Genomic DNA, 21,181 nt, shown 5'->3' on the forward strand with positions numbered 1-21,181 from the left:
GGATCGATGACTTTTATTGGTTCGACTTTCTAATGGATTCATTAAAAAAAACTTGAATGAATACAGCTAAGTTTATTAAATAAGTATGTAGTTAAATATTAATTAAACACAGACAAGAGCTAATATTCTTTCTCCCATTTTTCACGCTCTTCTCTTTCTTTCTTGACCTGGTCTACAATTGGTGAAAGGTAAAGTTTGTCCTCTTCATATTTGGTCCACTCTTCTTTGGGCAGAATGATCTTTTGCATTGATAACTGCATAGCGCGGATCATGCGGAAGTTACGCTCGTCTACTACATGGGCAGGAAGACGCCGTAGTGCTTCCTGAACATCCTCCGTCTCGTACAAACAGTCATCACGTTGTAGACCTAAAAATATGATTTTATTCATTAAGTTGATAGCTAGATTGGTTACCCATTTAAGCTTGATGTGTTTTACTTACCGTACTTATTAAATCCTGATAGATTATAAGCCCATTTATTCAGGCTACCTGAAAAACATTTCGTTATATAATAACCAAATACTAAGACAGAGAGGCTATCTATAAAATGTAACACTTACTACGAAGAACGGCAGTGGTTCTTAATGCCATTTTGAAGAAATTATATTAAGTTTCTTTACGTGATTTATGCAGGTATCCAAAAATTTAAAAGTCGCAATTCCAATTCCCAATTTCGCAATAAATTGAGATCACTGAAGAGAGAACTGAGATTGTTCGTAAATCGTTGGCCCTACCGCGGTTGTTTGACAGCTACAATGTCACGATCGCAATCATCTCTGATTGGTTAATGCTCGCTCACTATTGGCCACAATGCATTGCTGCAACAAGAATCGCACAAATTCAGCCAATCAGAACAATTGAGATTGTAATAATGATTGATGCAGGTTTTAGACAATCGCCCTAAATTCAACAACTGACAAGTGACAAATTGACTGTTGACACTTGACAGCTTATTTTTCATGTTCTCAAAATGTTATTTTTATTTATTACCACAGAACCTTTGATGTTTGATCTCAGAATAAAAACCTGTAAAAGTAGCCCTAATGTGACTCTAAGGCCGGCAGTGTGGCTAATTCCGTTGTACACAATCTCTAAACTAAACTAAAATGGCACGTCTAAATCTATTGCTATCCCTTTCACAACGTTGCTTGCGGAAAAGGATAGCACTAGATTTAGACCTGTTAATTTAGTTTAGTTAAGATTAAGTGTACAAGAGAATCGGCCCCAATATACGTCAGGTTTTTAACCGACTTCCAAAAAGGAAGTGGTTCTCAATCGTAGACAGAGTAATAAAGGTAGATACAGGAACGTTTGCTTTCTCATTGACACTAAAAAGAGAGCACAGACAAAGTTACTAATGTGATAAACAGAGACGCAGCTAACCTATTTTTTGTCCCCTATCGTGTAACTGGTATGGTAACTTACATACAAGGCATATAACTTTAGTTGCGAAACAAACTTTGAGAATTCGTGGCGAAACTAATTGTATTTCTCATTAGTTATTTACTTGTTTTCACACAAAAAACGTTTAAAATACAAATATTGTTGATCGGTTAATACAAATATTGACTACTACAAACAATGGTAATAATAGGCTACTTGACTCATATCTAATTTCGTCCAATAAATGATTATTTATCATAGTATTTTGCTTAAGACAACGAAATATATCAATAACAATAATTATTAAAAACGCAGGATGGATATATAAATCCAATTTAAAAAAATACATTTTTTATTTTTATTTGAAATGCAGAAAACGCTGTCAGCCATGATGTGACGTCATTAAATATGTAAACAAAGAAATGTCATCCCTATGTCACGCGGGGACTAACGTAGTATCAATATATATAAAATTTAAAGTCCTGACTAACTTATACATCAACGCACAGCCTAAACATCTAAACAGCTGGTCCTAGATACATGAAATTTGGTGGGTGTGTTCTTTGTAGGTAAAGAGAAGGTATCCACTAGGAAAGGATTTTTTGAAATTCCACCCCTGAGTGGGTTAAATGGGGGTTTGAAATTTATGAAGTCCACGAGGGCGAAGTCACGAGTATAAGCTAGTTTTTATATATTTCTAAAAACTCATAGTAAACGTAAAAAAATATCGTTTTCTCTTTATAAATTGAATAAGTTATTAAGTAAGACTTACAACAAAGTGATCTTTGCAAAAATAAATTTGGGTTGAAGTCGTTAGTCATATAGGATCCCTTTAAGCAAGTCTTCGCGTGTTACGTATATATATTTCACTGGGCACTCTAATCCACAACTTTCCTGTGGTCTTTATCGATGCGTTTTTTACATTCTCGGATGATACAATAGGCTACTTGACACTTTTTTTAAGTTGGTCTTAAATGGTTAATATTTGTCCTATTATATCAAAAAAAATAACACTATATTTTTTTGCGCCCTAAAAACCGTAAAACTTTAATTTAAAAATATATTTTTCTTAGCCACGTGAAACCACTGTCGGCCATGTTTGGCCGATAGATTATCTGTGCTCTGACGTCATGCATTTGTAAACAACAGCATAACCTCCCAAAGTTTAATAAACATGACTTCTATACTAGTTTACATGAAAAATATAGTAATTATCGTTATTGTATCATCCGAGAATGTAAAAAACGCATCGATAAAGACCACAGGAAAGTTGTGGATTAGAGTGCCCAGTGAAATAAATATACGTAACACGCAAAGACTTGCTTAAAGGGATCCTATCCTATATGACTAACGACTTCAACCCAAATTTATTTTTGCAAAGATCACTTTGTTGTAAGTCTTACTTAATAACTTATTCAATTTATAAAGAGAAAACGATATTTTTTTACGTTTACTATGAGTTTTTAGAAATATATAAAAACTAGCTTATGCTCGTGACTTCGCCCGCGTGGACTTCACAAATTTCAAACCTCCATTTAACCCACTCAGGGGTGGAATTTCAAAAAATCCTTTCCTAGTGGATACCTTCTCTTTACCTACAAAGAACACACGCACAAAATTTCATGTATCTAGAACCAGCTGTTTAGATGTTTAGGCTGTGCGTTGATATATAAGTTAGTCAGGACTCTAAATTTTATATATATGGATACTACGTCAGTCCCTGCGTGACATAGGGATGACATTTCTTTGTTTACATATTAATGACGTCACATAATGGCTGACAGCGTTTTCTGCGTTTCAAATAAAAATAAAAACTGTATTTTTTTAAATTGGATTTATATATCCATCCTGCGTTTTTAATAATTGTTATTGATATATTTCGTTGTCTTAAGCAAAATACTATAATAAATAATCATTTATTGGACGGAATTAGATATGAGTTAAGTAGCCTATAACGATAATTACTATATTTTTCATGTAAACTAGTACAGAAGTCATATTTATTAAACTTTGGGAGGTTATGCTGTTGTTTACAAATGCATGACGTCAGAGCACAGATAATCTATCGGCCAAACATGGCCGACAGTGTTTTCACCTGTCTAAGAAAAATATATTTTTAAATTAAAGTTTTACGGTTTTTAGGGCGCAAAAAATATAGTGTTAATTTTTTTGGTCTAATAGGACAAATATTAACCATTTAAGACCTAAATACTATCTGTCCCGGCTTACTCACGTGTGTAGTCGACGTTAGCCCGACTAGTTTCGAACCCATCCGGGGTCCTTTTTCAAGGGAGTCCGTCCGCGCACGCGCCGCGGTTTTGACTGAACCGCGGCGCGTGCGCGGACGGACTCCCTTGAAAAAGGACCCCGGATGGGTTCGAAACTAGTCGGGCTAACGTCGACTACACACGTGAGTAAGCTGGGACAGATAGTATTTATAATGGAAATCACTCACGGTAGTTTAAACGCTAAAACATTTAAGACCTACTTAAAACAAGTGTCAACTAGCCTATTGTCGTGTTATTCATCGTTACGTCGTGCTATCGCTATCTCATACGCGGTTACACAGTACTTAAATCTACCTATTATTCTATCAACGTTCTCAATTCGGACCAGTTTTTTTTTGACTTTTTTTTATTTTTATGTATGTACATATTATGTACATCGATTTTTCCAGGTTTCTGGGTTGGAGGTTGGAGCCATACATTTGTTTGAATGTACAATACACGTCCGGTAACGTCCGTCAGGTAACCTGATCGCTCAACTTTTTGATTTAATTTCAATAAATATTACCTAGTTAGCTAAATGCATCTTTATTAATTAGATAATTATTATGAAGGCTATTCGGGCAGATAAACACAATCAGTACCCTCATTACAAATGCGAAAGTGTGTTTGTTTGTTGGTTTGTTCTTCAATCACGTCGCAACGGTGCATAGGATTGATGTGATTCTTTTGCATGGGTACAGATAAAGACATGGCATAGGCATACTTTTTATCCCGGAAAATGAATAAGTTCCCACGGGATTTTTGAAAAACCTAATTCCACGCGGACGAAGTCGCGGGCATCAGCTAGTATAAAATAAAAATATGTTTACGGGTCACAGGACTGAGCTCAGAAAAGACCTGACGCAAGAAACGGACGTGTATCGCCGTGCCTTCAGGTAAACTGACCGGATCAGACCTGATGAAAAAACCTGACGCATATCGACGGCCTAATACGTACCTACATTCAATTCTTATTTTTTTCACGGATCCGTAAAATTACAGATGAGTGCACAAACGTCCTTAGACTATTCAAACTCTATGGTCCATACATAGGACTTAGATGTCATTTGTCATAGACGTAGATTTTGGCAAGTGTCAATGTCACTGTCAGTGTCAACCGTCAAGTGTTGACACTGACAGTGACATTGAAAATTGACTTAACAAGACGAAAATCCTTTCTTTGCGAAAATTATGGAAAACAACTATGAAAAATGAAAATAACCACGATAATGTCATAATTTATTTCAATATTTTATAATTAACCCTAAAGTAAACTATCCTGGTGCTGAACTTTGGTCTCTAGCGAATAACAGTAAGAAAAAGAATTCTCAAATGTGATAACTTGTGTGTAAACTGCATTGATCGATAGCAAATAGCTTAACTTTAGTCCAGATTATTTTTTTATTTTCCAGATAGGTACTAAGCAAACAGATATTTGTAATGTTGTAGATAAATACGACCGACGGCGAGTGATAACACTGCGTTACTCGTGCCCGTTTCGTGGCTCTTATCAAGCTACTTGTTTGCTAGTCTTCGTGCCCTCGCTCGACCCCCTAGTTCCTTGGCCCGCTTATCACAATCAACATGAATAAAATGAGACGACAGAAGGTAATTATTCCACATTCTGTTGTACGCTCACGCACGATCGCACATCCGTAACTTTCAAATTCGACTTGAGCTAAGTACAACAAATAATTTGTAAGTTTTTCTAAGTTCAAGTTAGTTTTTTAACTTGTGTTGTGATTTTCTCTCCATCCTGCATCCAAGAGGAGGAATGCCAAGTGACTGCCGGGACTGTTTGGGAATTCGTTTTCGAATTAACACCCTGCACCAGACTTGGAAGTGGCTGCATCAGACCATCGCCCTACATGAATACTTGATCTCCCTCTCCTCGGCAGACACTGACGCCGTATTATCCATGCATTAAAGTGCTGAACATTTTAGTGCTTCTGTTTCAATAGACTGTTATTTTAAGAAATTTAGACTTAAAAGACTGCCTGTCAAAGGTTCATACAAAAAAGAATCAGTTTCACAAATCATTAAAAATGGCACAATCGATGATGAGAAAGATTGCCATGGGCAACATGTTTGTTCTGGTTGGATTGACGAGAAGAACTAGTTCACGAAGCCTAGTCACAGGCAAGAACTTGACCAGCAAGAAGGTCCGCAACGAGTTGCCGCCGGAGGGGGAGGTCACAAAATCAGTGTTCATGTCTCAATCGACAGACATCTATACAAATTTGGCTCTGGAGGATTGGATGTACCGTAACATGGACTTCAGTAACCACCATGTGATGATGGTGTGGCGCAACGAGCCTTGTGTAGTGATCGGTAAACATCAGAATCCTTGGCTTGAGGCCAATGTGCCATTTTTGGCCGAGAAAGAGATAGCATTGGCTCGACGTAACAGTGGGGGAGGCACTGTGTATCACGACCGTGGCAACCTTAACATTACCTTCTTCACACCTATCGAGAGACATGATAGGAAGTACAACTTGGAGCTCATCAAGAGAGCACTGTACAGGGGATTTGGAATCAAATCTGTCATCAATGATCGCCATGACATCATTGTACAAGACAAATATAAAGTATCCTTTTTAAAACACATTAATTTTTGACTGTTTTTTACCTAAAACTTCGCGCATGGTTCACTCGATTGAGTTATAACTTTGAACAGTTGTTGTTGGCACTTGCGTGAAGGTGCTTCAGGCCATTGCAATGCAAGCTGGGCATTAGTTAGCTAGTTTCTTATAAATTGAAGTTAGTAGCAGCACTTGTGTTAATAATATTTTTAAATTCAAAAAATCTTTTTGCTATTTTAACATTCAATGTACTGTATTAGTAAATTACCTCATTGGTCTTGTGGTTAGCATGTTCGACTGCAGATTCCTGGCCCTGGGTTCGATTCCTGGGTCGGGCCAAAAAGACTTGTTTAGTGTACTATAACTAAACAGTATTAGTTGATTTCCTTAATGGTAACTGTTAGATCTCTGGAACAGCTGCTAGGTTATCACGTTTGGTTGGATATCACCACTGCACACTTCTAGTCAATGCCAACAAGGCAGATCTCAGCAAGGCGCTAGCCAAAAGAGAGGTGGGTAGTTTGTACATAATAACTCATTTAATTTTATTTTCTTCCTTATCATGAGTGGTTTTTAACCATTATAATCAAGTAACGTATTTAATTTATTAATAACCTTAGGGCTTTCAAGATAATAAGTTAAATCAATGTTCCAGTACATTTTTTTCCTCCATATACTTAGTACTAATAATATTATTATGCAAAGCTTTTGTATTCATAAACTTCATGAATTTTCACGAGTTTTCCAACAAAAACGAGAACAATTCAATCTTTGAATATTTTCTTTTTGCTTCAATAGAAAGTAAAATTAGTGAGTAGTTGCTGAAAATGTATTGTAAATTAAAATAATAGAAATTATAATTAGCCGTTTCCGTGTGCGTATTTAAGTACCTATATTATGTAGGTATACCACCTGATAGTGTAATATTAACAAAATAATGATAATCTAAATATATAAAAAGAAAACTGACTGACTAAATGATCCATAAACGCACAACTCAAACTATTGGACGGGTTGAAATTTAGCATGCAGATAGCTATTATGACGTAGACATCCACTAAGAAAGGATTTTTGAAAACAATCCCTAAGCGTGTAAAATAGGGGTTCGAAATTTGTGTACGCGGACGAAGTCGCAGGGATAAGCTAGTGACTTATCAATGACTTATAATAATATGGACTGTCATCTTTTTGTCGATTTCGTTTCGTGTGGTAACAAATCCCTACTGAACCTGTTAAAGGACGATGTCACTTAATAAGGTATATAGTCTGTTTTTCTGTCTGTCTATTCAACCAATTGAATCAGCGCAAAATATAACTCATTTTTTATGTCACATCTCTTCCAGCGTAGGTACTTGTATTATATATTATGTCCATTACAGTGTCGCCTAAAAGTATTTGTATAAAAAGTATCGTTTATTTACACTCCTTTTTATTTGCCTTAGGCAACAATGTATATTCCTATTATTTCCCAACACTGCTTTGAATTGCTCATGTGTGTCACAGGTCACCCGGCTTCCATATTATGAATCATTTTATTGTCTTTAACTATTTAATATGTATGTTTACATTTATTACTACTTTGTAAAATAATACGGAACCAAGAACTCCTAACATTGGTCTCGGTCAAGTTTGATGTGTTGTAGAATGCAGCGCTGAATAATTATCTAAATAATAATAATAATATTATCTTAATATATGTATTATGGTATTAATAGATATCATTATCTAAATAATAACTAGGTAAAATTAGTTGTTTAGCAATGGAGATCATTAACAGTTTTATCGCGATATTTCCGAGATCATTTTGAAACCTCAACTAAACTAAAATTGATGGCCATTTTAATCAACTAACTACTGTTTTTGAGTAACCAATGATTTGGATCAGCATTTCAGAAGCCTGTGTTTAGTCAATAGTGTAATCTTTTTGATTTATGTTATCTGTGCCACTAACACTACCTGTTCAACTAACATTAACCCAACCTGTTCCTCCCGATACATTATGTTAAGGACACTTAATTTTATATAGCATGGCATACTGCAGACGACTGCGACGCCGTCGACGCCCTCGCCGGTCCGGAACCTGGCGGATGTGGACAACAAGGTGACCGTGGAGGCTCTGCAAACGGCCATCGGGTACGAGTACCTGAGGACGACAGCTCTGCGCTTGGTTGACGGGGGCGAACGGCAGATCTTGAAACAGAGAGGCTTCCAATTCGTAAACCCCACTGATGACTGGTTCCCTGGTAAGTTTTTTTAAGCTCTAACTATTCTGTTATTTAATAAATACTAAAAATTATAACTTTTATACATATAGGTAACTAAAGTATTGGCGGACTTAACAGCTTCAGTAAGTAAGTACCTATAAAGCGGAATAAAACCAACTGAATCGAATGTTCCAACGAATGACGACTACTGATAATAATTATTACGTTTTTCAGTACAAACAGAATTGTCAGTTAGATAAATTTATTCATCCTTTTTATTATTAAAAAGTGTTTGTGGAAAAACTGACCCTTGTGGAAATATTGACTGGGCTGGGCTAGCGTTCGAATTCAATAAATCTATCTGTAATCTGTGGTTAAGTTACCGACGTTGTTATTTCTCGAAAATTAGTCTTATTTTTTGGCAAATTACAAATTTAAATAGTTATGTAACTTATTGAAAGATTAAAGATAGATTGAATACTTATTGAAACCCCACGCGACGGTAGTTGAGACAACCTTCCGTTTTATAATGATTTATGTTTTCGATTTTAAGGTCTTTCGGAGGTAAAGAATGACCTAGAATCATGGGACTGGACGTACGGTCGAACGCCCATGTTCACTGTGAGTCGTTCGTTCCCCGTGCCCGCGGAACTCCTCGCTCCGCCCAGAGTGTACTCGGCTACCCAGGAGCTGGTCATCACCATGACAGTGGAGAAGGGCCTTATCGATGACGTCACGCTGAACATTCCTCCCGGCTTAGTGGAATCCGGTTTCCATGGGGAGGCGTCCGTTATAACTCATCTCAAAGGAAAGAGGTTCACTTCGGAAGCCCTTTCGGCTCTCGAGGACGCGATGTTAACGCGTCGCTCCACCAGAGACGTGAAAAAGTTGGACGACAAAGAGCAGTTTGTCGCTAAATGCTTCGATCAAATCGTTAATACTATCTAGTTTGTTTTGTATAGACCATCCATTAATTATGTCGCATTGAGGCGAAAAAAGGGTCCACTAGTTACTGTGACAAACAATATTTTTATCGATAAGTAGTATAGGAGATTGATACCTACTTTATATTAGGGAGCTAGATTCACTACTAATGAATGAAAGCGAATATTAGTAAAACGATAACAAATTGAAAAACATGTGTATACACGTCAAGTGAAGACTTTGGGTTGTATTTGTAGATAGGTATCGCTTCTACTCTCGTGCGTTTTCTATCTTACTCATCAGTGAGAACTGATTTTATACGCTAGGTAATGACGTCAATGTCCTATTTGCGATTCTGACGAAAACATCGAGCGGAAATGCGAAAACTTCAAGTTTTTCAAGTAAGAATTTAGGAAGCAAGGGATACTATACAAAACTGTGTTCCTGTCACGTGATTATTGGATGGTTTCTTTATATCCAGTAAGTGCTATATTGTGATAAGCTAACTGTAAATACAAATGTATATTATCATCATTGTATAAGTAGGTGCGTTGTTATGCCAGTGGTTGTAGGTACCTACCTAAATATCGCGTAGTGTATGATATTAAGATATAGATGGTTCAAAGGTGAAATAGTCGACTGTAAATACCTCGTTAATATGAAATGTTTGTAAAATAAACAAAAAAAATGTATTTTTGTACTAAAGACTTCTTTAGCGTACTATGTCTGCGACAGGTTGAAATGGCAATCGGCTATGAGGCGGGGGGGACGCCCCGCACACCCGGACCTGCGCTAACCAGGGACCGCACCGGGTTAGCGCGGGAGCTGTGCGGGTGTGCGGGGTGTACCTTCCACAATTGCCATGTCAACTTGTCACGTGTCACTATACCTTTGTTAGTAATATAATTGATAAAAAAGTTCATTTTGCTTGGTTATTATGTGTTCTTTTTGTTTAGAGTTTTATTTTATGTTGTTATGGTACAGCTTCACTATCGGAATTTGGCAATTATTATTCGAGTTCGGGCTACAATAGTTCGGTATTCGTGATTTATGGCGAATGTTTTGTGTTTGGCGAATTTTTAAATAAAATTGCAAATAAACCGGCCGGCAGACGCAACATATGGCTGTGGCGTATATCCCGAAAAAATAAAGAGTTCCCGCGTTTTAAAAAAAAACATATATCCACGTTTAATACATTTGGGTTAGTCGAAGCGAATGTGTCCGAACGATACGTTTCACGGCCACACAATTTGCGATATCACGAATCATTTGCTGAATCCCGATAGTGGATGGTTACCATCAGAGGTGCGTAACGCGGTGTTGCGATACTGCGAATTTGTGATGTTTTAATTAACAGAATTGACACATTCGCGGGGCCGTCGCCTGACGCAATACTGAGTCGCGCGCCTCCGATGACTATTTCCACGGGGACACGGCAATAGGACGAAACTACTGAACTACTGAAATTAATAAAAAAAACAGAAAGGGTACATGCCTAGTACATAAAACGGTTTAAGTACCTAATTGATTTTGAAGCAAACCGGTCAAGTGCGAGTCTAACTCGCACACGAAGTGTTCCGTACTATCTATCGTACAAGATTATGTACTTTTTAAATTACATGGCGGCCATTTTGAAATGTTTATTATTTGTTGTTATAGAGGCAATAAAAATACACTATGAAAATTTCAACCTGTTACGTTTCATGAGATACAGCCCGCGGACAGACAGATAGTTGGATGGACAACGGAGGTTTAGTAATAGGGTCTCGTTGGCATCCTTAAGGTACGGAACTCTAACAAAGAATGATATTTTATCGCGACTTCATATCGCAGCGTCCCGTGTGAAATAGCAACAAATTACCCGCGAGTCGCACGCCTGTGCCGAACGCTACAAGAATGCATCATATCATTTGTTTTTAATTGTATCTATTCATTAATGTTACTTAGAAAACATGTTAGGTATTTAGTTTGTATATCGATTTTATGTTAGACTTCTATCAAACCTAGACCATTTCATCATTCATCTTCACACTAACATCTGCCCGAAACGGGTCCTTTTTTGTATGAAATGGACACACGGCACATATAAATTAATTTATTTTTAGGATTTTTGTGTTAATGCTATTATTATATTATTATGATATTAATTTTGATATTGCAGCCAATATTACTTGCTATGTACTAACAAATTCTATCTCATATTTTATTAAGCTGTATTGAAATAAAGCTTTAAAAGTTACATTGCAGTTATTTTATTAGTACGGATATTTCGATACCTATTTTAAGTTAGAGTAACTGCAAAATAAGTAGTCCAATCTGAAGTTGCAATATGGCTGTTCGGGCAGGTCATATCTGAGATCTGTAGAGCACACCTTAAAGTCAAGGTAAGACTCAGACTTAAGTTTCAGTTAAAACGAGACAGATTTATGCCAGTGACATAACGCTGTCTCGTTCTAGCGATGTCCTAAGACCCTTAAGTCTGAGCAAAGCCAAAATCTCAACCTTAGACTAAAGATTAAATACTTACAAAAGCCCGGCTGAGATCTGCTTCTGTAAAGCGCGCAGTGATAAGCCTTGTGTTCAGATTGGACTACTTGCTTTGCGCGTAGGTACTGTACGAACATTTAAAAGTACCTAATCTCAACGTAACATTTTTGCTTGACATCTCAAGGGGAAGGTTGTTCATTGATGGATACACAATGTGTTGATTACGAAAGATCGTACACTAGTAGTAACTGTAAGTACCTTTAGGTATTATAGCTTGAACAGAGCAATGTAATGTGAAGGATCGTGCGCGCACAAGTACCTACTGGATTAACGAAAATATGCGCATTTGTCCTCGCACAATAAAAACTTGCTTGCGTCTTGCTCTTCCTCTCGCTTTCTGTAGAAGCGGGTGGTGGTCGTTGGCCGCTGCGTGCAGCCAGTTTGCGCTCGATCTCAGTGCGCGCGCACCGTGCGCCATATTGATTTATCACGCGTTGTCATGACAACCGCGTAAACAATATAATCGCGGGAGTTTTTCATTTCAGTGGAGTGTTTGTTTATGTTTGTTCTGAGTTAGTTAGGAAAGTAAGTATTAATAACTTGGAATATAAAATATGAACTGTAAAAGATACGTATGTTCATAATAGTTAAGATAGTAAAAATAAGTAAAAATATCTGCCTAAAAGGCCTTTATTTTTATCACATTATACCTAACAGAATGAATTCAGAGGAATTTAAAAACCTAAATCTAAAAGATCACACAGAATATCGATCAGTTACCTAAGTACGAGTAGGTACCTACCTATATTTTTATTTGCTCCTTATTGAATATCAAGCTCACAACAGCTTTACATTTTACTAAAACTAGATCTCGTAAGCTTGGATTTAGATTTTTAAAAAACTAATTATCCGGGATAAATAATAGCCTAGGGCCTAGGCCCGTATCCGGGATGTAAGCTATCTCTGTCGTCAAAGTCGGTTAAGTGGATGGGCCGGAAAAAGACAAGTAACTAACAGACAGACACACACTTTCGCATTTTTAATATTAGTAGATATGGATGAGGTTGGATAGAATAGAAATATTTTTTATTCAAATAAACTTTTACAATTACTTTTGAATCGTCAAATTCATCTGCCACTGGTTCGGAATAAAATATAACTGCCTACCTATAAAACAAATAAAAATACAATATTCAATTGATTGACATAAAAAACGCAACTTGGGCTTAAACGGTAGAAATTGAGCTTCGGTGCGCGTTGAAGTCTTTTCCAAGCGCGTTTTTTGCGGAGCTTATTTTATCCGTTGAATCGATTTCACTAGCTGTATCAAAGCTTTTAAAATAATATTGTACCTAATAATAGATGCTGTTTCCACAAAAAGACATCAAGTTACAATAGTAATAGTATAGCGAGTTATAAGATCTTGACTATTACTTAATATCGTTTCGGTAAAAGAAATCAAGTTACTAATTGTCTATATCTATACATTGAAATCCGACGCTTATATTTTTTGTTGGGTTTACTAGACTAAGTTTTGACTTACCTAAGTATTTCTATAAGTATAAGTTTCAAGTAAGCTGTGATACCCTAATGGTTAGGACGTCCGCCTTCTAATCAGAGGTTGGGGTTTCGATCCCGGGCACGCACTTCTAACTTTTTGTTATGTGTGTTTTAAGTAATTAAAATATCACTTGCTTTAACGGTGAAGGAACGTCGTTAGGAAAGCTGCATGTCTGAGAGTTCTACATAATGTTCTCAAAGGTGTGTGCAGTCTGCCAATCCGCACTTGGCCAGCGTGGTAGACTGTGGTCAAACCCTTCACACTCTGAGAGGAGACTCGTGCTTTGTAGTGAGCCGGTGATGGATTGATTATGATTATGAGTTTCTAGGTTTGGATATCCTTCAGTAGAAGGCATCGTTGGTCGGTCGAGGTCGATGATTATAGTAGTAAGGTAGACGTACCATCTTACCTACTTCACCAACCTAATTAAGGAATTTCACAACAGAAAAATTGCTCTTAAAGAAGGAAGGAAAACTACGTGTAGGTACATAGGTCTACCCATCGGAAGCCGAGGATGGTAATTGGTACTCACTACTCGTATATCTAAGATATAAAAAGAGCTACATTCATCATAACGATATGAGTTTAAAAATGGCCGGTCCGCATGCCTCTAATGACTAAGTAGATAACCATGAGGTATACCTACCTACCCAGTTGTTTAGAGACGCAACGGTTAAGCAACATAATTACCAGGACATGGTACCCTCTGACAAATCTAGGTTACAATAATAGTCTGTGTAATATCATGTTTTAAAAGAGATACATATGTTGGTAATCCTTTTAATGAATAGATATACCTACTTAAGTATTATGTAGTTAACTTGTTGCAAAAATATCTTTGAAGTGCATCTTATATAAAATACTCTCGTATTACATAGTTGGTATCTACATATTTAAGTAAATATTGTACAAATTAATGCGGTAGCACTTCTCCAGATTGCTACACCGCCATATTGTACCTAACTATTTGACTACTCACGTAGGTGTATGTGTGCATCCTTTGTATGGGCCGTTGAAGAAGCATAAAAGTAAATGTTAAACTTAACTAGATATGTTACATAACATTACCTATCTTGTTCAGTATCGGAACCTGTTTCAAGTTAAGTTTTGTGTTTTTTAAAAGACAAGGTAAAATGAATTTGGTCGTGAGTGGAATAAAAACATATTTTTCTTGTGTGTATCTATAATCGTTTAATTCATCTCTTGATAGCGACTGGCTCTGGTTTCTTCCTCATGCAGATAAACAAAGAAAACTGGTCTTAGATATACATTTATTTATAAGTGGCCGGTCATAATAATTAGATTGCATGCAGATAAAAATATGCAACTATGCTTTCCCTCTTTACTATTGACGCTTTATAGAACTTGCTAGCCTTGAAAGTGTTGTTTGTATTCTTCCTAGTCTAAAAAATCTAGTTTCCATAGGTAGAAATTTAAAAAGACAAATCCAACAGCTGTTTACGAAAGTAATCTTTTTTAATTATAAACCTAGAAGCACATTGAATAGGTAGATATCTAGAGGTATGGTTATCGTGCCTGTCTACTTATCTAAATATGAGCTAGTCTATAAATCAGCCTGTGTACGTCCAGCCTTCCCGAGAGCACACCACTACACGATCCTCCGTTTTTCTCATCCACCTACGTAGGTACCTACTTACTTCCCGCGGTCTTCAGTCCAGTAATATGACCATATAATTATTTACAATTTCTAGGTTGCTCGTTGCTTGCTAACCCATAAAAATATATGCAACCATGCCCTTATGCAAGACCCGTGCAAGCATATCGGCTTCTTTTGCATTATAATTAGTATGATCATTGATCAATTAAGAAATCGCGTGTGGATTATTGGTTTTACCAACAGTATCGTGGGATCTATCGTTGTTAAGAGATATTTTTCCTGCTTAAAGCAAAGTTATACCTATTTTTTTCGCAGTCTTTTAATAAATGATATATAAGCACTTTAATAAATAGAATAAACATTTAAATATAAAATAAAAAAAATATAAACAGAAGCCTCTTACAGTAGGTACGCGGCGAAATAATATAATGTACATCATTTCGTACAATGCCTTTAGAAAGAGATAGGGGTGTAGAGCATTGAATCTGTCGTTGAGACAGACAAAACGTCGCATAGGTATGAGTGACGGAGACAACGAAAGAAAACTTAAAGTTACATTCAAACGTCAAATTTTTTTTTCAAACTTATAATAAAACTAGATGTTACCCGTGACTTCATCCGCGTGGATTAAGGTTTTTGATAATTCTACGAGGACTCTTTGGGTTCGGAATAAAAATATCTATCCTAGATATATAGGTACGTAGGATATATATTTTTATCCATTCTATTTGGTATCTATACCAAATAGATGATGCATGTGACTTCGTCCATTGGATTTAGGTTTTTTATAAGCAAGATTTTTTTGGACTATCCATATGTTTTACAGGATCCGATATTGTATAGACCCAAAATCGTCTCAGCTATAAGTACCTAAGTAGGTGCCTACCAAGTAGGTAGGCAGTTTGCGTTGTATTTAGCTCCACTCCACAATAAACAAGTCAAAACAGCTATAATAATCTGAAATTTACAGCGCGAGCGACAACGGCGTTTTTAAACATTTCGAAACACAACAATACCAAATTGATCATTGGATTGCGAAATCGTCTGACTCGTCTTAAGTTATAACTGTACCAAATACTGAATTGTTTGTTGCAACAATGAATATTCTGTATGTCTTTTTATTTCGTTCCATTGGGGTAACGTTGCGTAAGCTATTACTTTATCGTGATCAGTCCTTACACAGTTTGCATGAGCATAACTAGTACTTACTTTCTATACAGTCAGCAGCCATATCCATATCATGCTATTTTTGGTAACGATCACTCGTCTTTCAGGCGCCATAAACACTTTTAGCAACCACTCAGCGCCGGAAGAGTGGCATATTTAACTTCAGAGAGTTGCCCTCTATCCTTTGAACCCCCCGAAATCCATATCCGTTATGGTAACCATTGTTATTTAATATCTACCTAATTAAATAAACATGACGTAATTACCGAATAAAATAATTATTATTTTATTCGGTAAATACATCTCACATGTAACTCTATACCTAACCCTTTAGACCTATTTATAGAGATCAAGAGTCTAGGACTTTTTTATTAATTTTATTATTCTTATTCCAGGCGCAGTAAAGAAGAAGAAATTGAAAAATGGAAAAGGAAAAGATCGTGTTTAAGGTAAGATAGAAGAACTTCACCTCTTTAGGTAGAAATACCATCTTATAAATATTAATTATAGCAAAGATATTTTAATACCTACTTACCTACCTATGTAAAAAATTATGGTAAGTAATTTGTAGACTAGATATGGAAATTAGAATTCGCTTCGTTCTGGCGATTTGGAGCGTACAACGGCGTACACCAGATGTAATTTTTACGTATTTATCGGTAGGATAAGCAAGTGCTAGCTAATAAGTGCAAGTGCAAGTAGCTAATTCTGTCTTTATGGAATGCAGGTACGCCAATGTACATACGTAGAGTAGTAACGTAGAGTGATCTCTATTGACCTTCTATCAATAGCAAATCGATTTATCGCTATAGTCATCGATTAAGAATCTTTGAAGCAGGTCTTGCGACTCGCGGCGTAGGCGGTGCGAGTGTTATGGCACGCAGCGGCGCGGCAGCCGGCGCCGGCGCAGATCGGTGGCTCACACTGAACCATTGACACGAATTCGACATTATCACACGGTCACATTTGTCATCGAAATACTTAATGTCAATTTATGATCGATATACCAATACCTAAAGTTTATTGAGCGAAAAGATATGGAACACATTAGACAGGACCACCTTGACAGATTTGGGCGTCTCAAATCTGATATAGGTGCTTTACTTATATGGTTAGGCCTCGTTGTTATGAGAAATTTGGCCAAAGGCTGTAAAATATATCTATAAAAGCCGTTAACTGCATTGTATTGGAAATTCCATAAATGAGTCAAGTTAATATGACTCGAACGAACGACAAAAAATTGTAAACTTTAAAGATAAAATACCTATTATATTTTGAACATGTACCTTTAATTTTAGTAAGTTGTTACCTACCTAGTTGGTTGGTTGTTGACCGGTAAATCTAGCTTAGCTCTTATCCGTGGCGTCGCGGCGATAAATTAGATATAGTTAGGTTTAGTTCATCACGACCTTTCGTGGTAAGCTATAAAGGAAGGTACCTAAATAGAAATTTATTAGTAGGTGTATATCCTCAGGTGAATTAATTATTATTGTAGAAACTAAACAAAATGACTCTAGTGAAATTATTTCCCACGGTTCATGAGCTCACCGGAGATCCTTTAGATTCACATATTTTATTTATGTAAATTCTAAACACTAATGAAATGTAACACCTTAGGTGGGACTATTGGCTTGAGGTCAAAAGTTTGGAACGCATCGGAGTTGATTGTAAATATTCTGATATTCGAACTATTGCAAAATTGCGCATTTTCTTGGCGTCAATCAGCAATTGACCTTCGTTGGCCGCCAGACAGGCTGAGAAGATACTCGTACAAGAATGTCGATAACAATGGACCATGTATGAACAAAACCTATAATAAAAGTAATAACATAACTATGTAGACACATAAAATGAATGTTCAAGTTTGCACGGTAATCTAAGGGTTTGTTTAAACTTTAAATCAGTTGAGATTTAGATCACTACTTCTGTGATTGCTACAAGTTACAACTTCCTGAAAAATTAACGACTCTATATCTACGTCTATATATTTTTTTTTCAACTACATGTTAGCCTTTGATTGCAATCTCACCTGGTAGTAAGTGATAATGCAGTCTAAGATGGAATCGGGCTAACCTGGAAGGGGTTTGGCAGTTTTTATTAAACCAATCGCCCTTTGGTTTGTACCCAGCATCGTACCAGAACGCTAAATCGCTTGGCGGCACAGCTTAGCCGGTAGGGTGGTACCTAACCGAAGCCTCCCACCAGACAAAAATATTGTACTGACTCACTAAAAAAAATAGTGTGTCATCACAGTATAAAAAGAGACACAGTAGTCCGACGCCTTTGATCTAGTGGTAAATGACGACCACAACTCTGCCATACCTATAAGTCCTGGAATTATTGGGGCGGCCGTCTCAGATCACACTCTTAACGTCCGATTGCTCTATTTAGTGGCTTCGTCGAACCTCTGTAGGTTATACTTTACTTACTTTATGATCCCATAGAGATATTAAGTAAATTATAAAAAGGCGTGGATTTGGACTGTCACTAGTAATTCATGGCATAATACTTATTGTAATATTTGAAAGGAGCAACCGCTGAGCTTCTTGCTGGTTCTTCTCAATCGGAAGGGCATTCCAAACCAGTGGTAGATTTTCTTGACGATTCAAAACCACTTGTAAAAGTTTGTTTGAATAAAAGGTGTTTCTAAATATACTTGTAAAGGCATTCCACATAAGTCATTTAGGTATGAACAAGTTGCCATGTAAGTGGATATCTTAAACGAATTTAGTAGGCAACGTTAACCCTAGACTCAAATAAACAATAGAGCTGTTTATATGCTAATTGGAAATCGTGAACAGTCGACAGTAGATTTGTCATTTTATCAATATGTAACGCTATATCGTGTCTATCCGTGATCTATTATGTATTATTTAACATATTATTATTTATATATCACTTTGAATAGATAGCAGACAATTTTAATGAAGTCATTGAACAGGCGTGGCACCCGACATAAATCATGTGATTTATATACCTAACTTAGATACATCACAAATGTCTACGCGTGGATACTTTTATAGTAGAGTTGATAAAGGGTAGATTACTACGACATCAATGGTAGTAGGTAGGTACCCTTAGATGACTAGCCCCACCTTCCATTATCTCAAACAAACTTATTAAGTATGTTATTGCCTCTGACTATATTGTATGTACTTCTATCTTTCTTGTACCAACATATTCTTGCAAATAAATGATTAGCACCGACCCACTACTGAGAATGGGTCTACTCTCAGATTGAGAAGGGTATAGGACCGCCACACTTGCCAAGTGCGGACTGATAAAGTTCTGCTCTTCGACAAAAAATCGGCCAAGTGCGAGTCAGACTCGCGCACCCAGGGTTCCGTACTCGGGTATTTTTTTCGACATTTTGCACGATAAATCAAAAACTATGCATAAAAATAAATAAAAATCTGTTTTAGAATATACAGGTAAATATTCATGTGATACCACTTTCATATGATACCCCACTTGGTAAAGTTAGCTTACTTTGAAAATTGAAAATTCGAATTATTTTTTCAGTAACACATTTTTATGTGATGTAACCACAAATCCACAGCTTTCGGATTTATTCCTTTACTTGTGTTATATGACCTACCTACTTGCCAAAGATTCTAGGTCAACGGAAAGTACCCTATAGGTTTTCTTGACAGACACACAGACAGACAACAAAGTGATCGTATAAGGGCTCCTTTTCTTTTCAGGTACGGAACCCTAAAAATACCAATGTTTTATTAGTTTCCAAAAAAACTAAATTAATATTGTTGTGGTCAGTAATTTCGGCGTAGTGCATTGCGCCATCCGTGACCGTGGATTGCCTCAATCGCATTTTTCATAGACGTAGCTTGGTTGGTGTCCACTAAATAGGTACTACGACTGAGGTTATTAGCACCCTAATGTAAAAATGTATGTAAAATTGCGGTAGGATTGCTTGAGCAACATTAATAAAAATTGTACGAACCTAAACCATGTACAAATTACACTTAAATTATCCAATAGCGCATGAAATATAGCATCGTACCGGTACGGTCACGTAGTCTTGCTGGTAAGGTGGTGACTAGCCACGGCCAAAGTCTCCTACCTGACCTACCCGAATATCAAACCCGGAACCTCTTATTTATAAGGACAGCTTACAGCGCACACATCAGTACAGAAAAGTAAGCCTAGCATCTTTTGGCCTATAGTATATACAATGCACGCTATACCACCAGGGCAAATACATCATCATTAAAGCTATTTATTGATTGATATTGAAGTTTTGCTCGCGGCCTTAGCCTGTAAGGGCTTGGACCCACACATAGTGCGGCATAAGAGGACACACTAAATCGCGCGTTTATGTACGTACTCATTATGGTATACTTAGGTTGTACAAAGCACGTCAATTGCGATGGTGTGCAATTTTAGCAGCGCTTTCTGGGTGCTTCGTATTGTGAAAGTCTTCATACTTCACCAGTGCCTTGTATTTCAATTTTGAACTTAAAGCCTCAGCAGCTCCAGCCTCCACGGTCAAGGAAAGGACTGAAATCTGGAAAATCAGCGAATCAAACCTAATCCATTGCACTAATTGGGTATTTGACTACATCAATAATAAATTATTTCTCAGTGATTATTAAATAGAGGGTCTTCCAAAATACGTAAAATCCACGTCCTTTGTTGGTTTTAAGTGTAATAACCATTTTAAATTATCGATTAAACTAAAAAAAGCACGTCAAATGATTGTGACGTCACACAACGGTATTTCATAGAATCGCGCATACTAAGCGCGCGTTTTGACGTTTGATAAAAAGTTACTGATTTGACCAGTTGTCAAATACCGTATTGTCGTACCTACTCCTAGTACAATATTCACGCTTATAGTTGGAGGGTAGTGGGAAATTTTAGGCCCTGTTTCCACCAATCAGATTCGTAATGGATGACGTGTAAAGAATTATCACGTTATCTGTTATCTTTTAAAAATCTGATTGGTCGACTGAAAACATCTCCATGTG

At 36.7% G+C, this 21,181-nt stretch overlaps 4 protein-coding genes across 7 annotated transcripts in view; 3 read left to right on the forward strand and 1 right to left on the reverse strand.

Annotated features, from left to right (window-relative positions):
- Positions 1-57: 57 nt before the first annotated feature.
- LOC117991704 (cytochrome b-c1 complex subunit 7-like) lies at positions 58-718 on the reverse strand. Its single transcript, XM_034979308.2, has 3 exons — positions 561-718; positions 442-489; positions 58-367 (listed from the first exon to the last, which is right to left on the reverse strand). The coding sequence occupies exons 1-3, from the start codon at positions 589-591 to the stop codon at positions 120-122; spliced, it is 327 nt and encodes a 108-aa protein (XP_034835199.1). The 5' UTR covers positions 592-718; the 3' UTR covers positions 58-119.
- Positions 719-4,816: 4,098 nt separating this feature from the next.
- LOC117991714 (uncharacterized) lies at positions 4,817-5,621 on the forward strand. Of its 3 annotated transcripts, none has more exons than XM_069502471.1 (3): positions 4,817-4,962; positions 5,063-5,258; positions 5,418-5,621. In XM_069502471.1, exon 3 carries the CDS (start codon positions 5,425-5,427, stop codon positions 5,575-5,577), a length of 153 nt encoding a protein of 50 aa, XP_069358572.1. In that variant the 5' UTR covers positions 4,817-4,962; positions 5,063-5,258; positions 5,418-5,424; the 3' UTR covers positions 5,578-5,621. The 3 variants fall into 3 exon arrangements, with proteins under 3 accessions (XP_069358572.1, XP_069358580.1, XP_069358578.1); XM_069502479.1 differs by having other exon boundaries at positions 4,819-4,962; positions 5,100-5,258; XM_069502477.1 differs by having other exon boundaries at positions 4,831-4,962; positions 5,043-5,258.
- A 74-nt stretch (positions 5,622-5,695) lies between these two features.
- On the forward strand, positions 5,696-11,599 carry Lipt1 (Lipoyltransferase 1). Of its 2 annotated transcripts, none has more exons than XM_034979248.2 (4): positions 5,696-6,238; positions 6,637-6,744; positions 8,259-8,475; positions 8,990-11,599. In XM_034979248.2, the coding sequence occupies exons 1-4, from the start codon at positions 5,696-5,698 to the stop codon at positions 9,382-9,384; spliced, it is 1,263 nt and encodes a 420-aa protein (XP_034835139.1). In that variant the 3' UTR covers positions 9,385-11,599. The 2 variants fall into 2 exon arrangements, with proteins under 2 accessions (XP_034835139.1, XP_034835145.1); XM_034979254.2 differs by having other exon boundaries at positions 8,274-8,475.
- Positions 11,600-12,248: 649 nt separating this feature from the next.
- LOC117991091 (uncharacterized) overlaps positions 12,249-21,181 on the forward strand; it is a 79,311-nt gene continuing 70,378 nt past the window's right edge. The window contains exons 1-2 of the mRNA XM_034978652.2: positions 12,249-12,432; positions 16,589-16,642. Coding sequence (XP_034834543.1) covers positions 16,616-16,642 — 27 coding nt within the window. The 5' untranslated portion in view covers positions 12,249-12,432; positions 16,589-16,615. The remainder of the gene's footprint in view (positions 12,433-16,588; positions 16,643-21,181) is intronic.

Source organism: Maniola hyperantus, chromosome 2 (genome assembly GCF_902806685.2).
Source record: "Maniola hyperantus chromosome 2, iAphHyp1.2, whole genome shotgun sequence".
Classification (NCBI taxonomy): domain Eukaryota; kingdom Metazoa; phylum Arthropoda; class Insecta; order Lepidoptera; family Nymphalidae; genus Maniola; species Maniola hyperantus.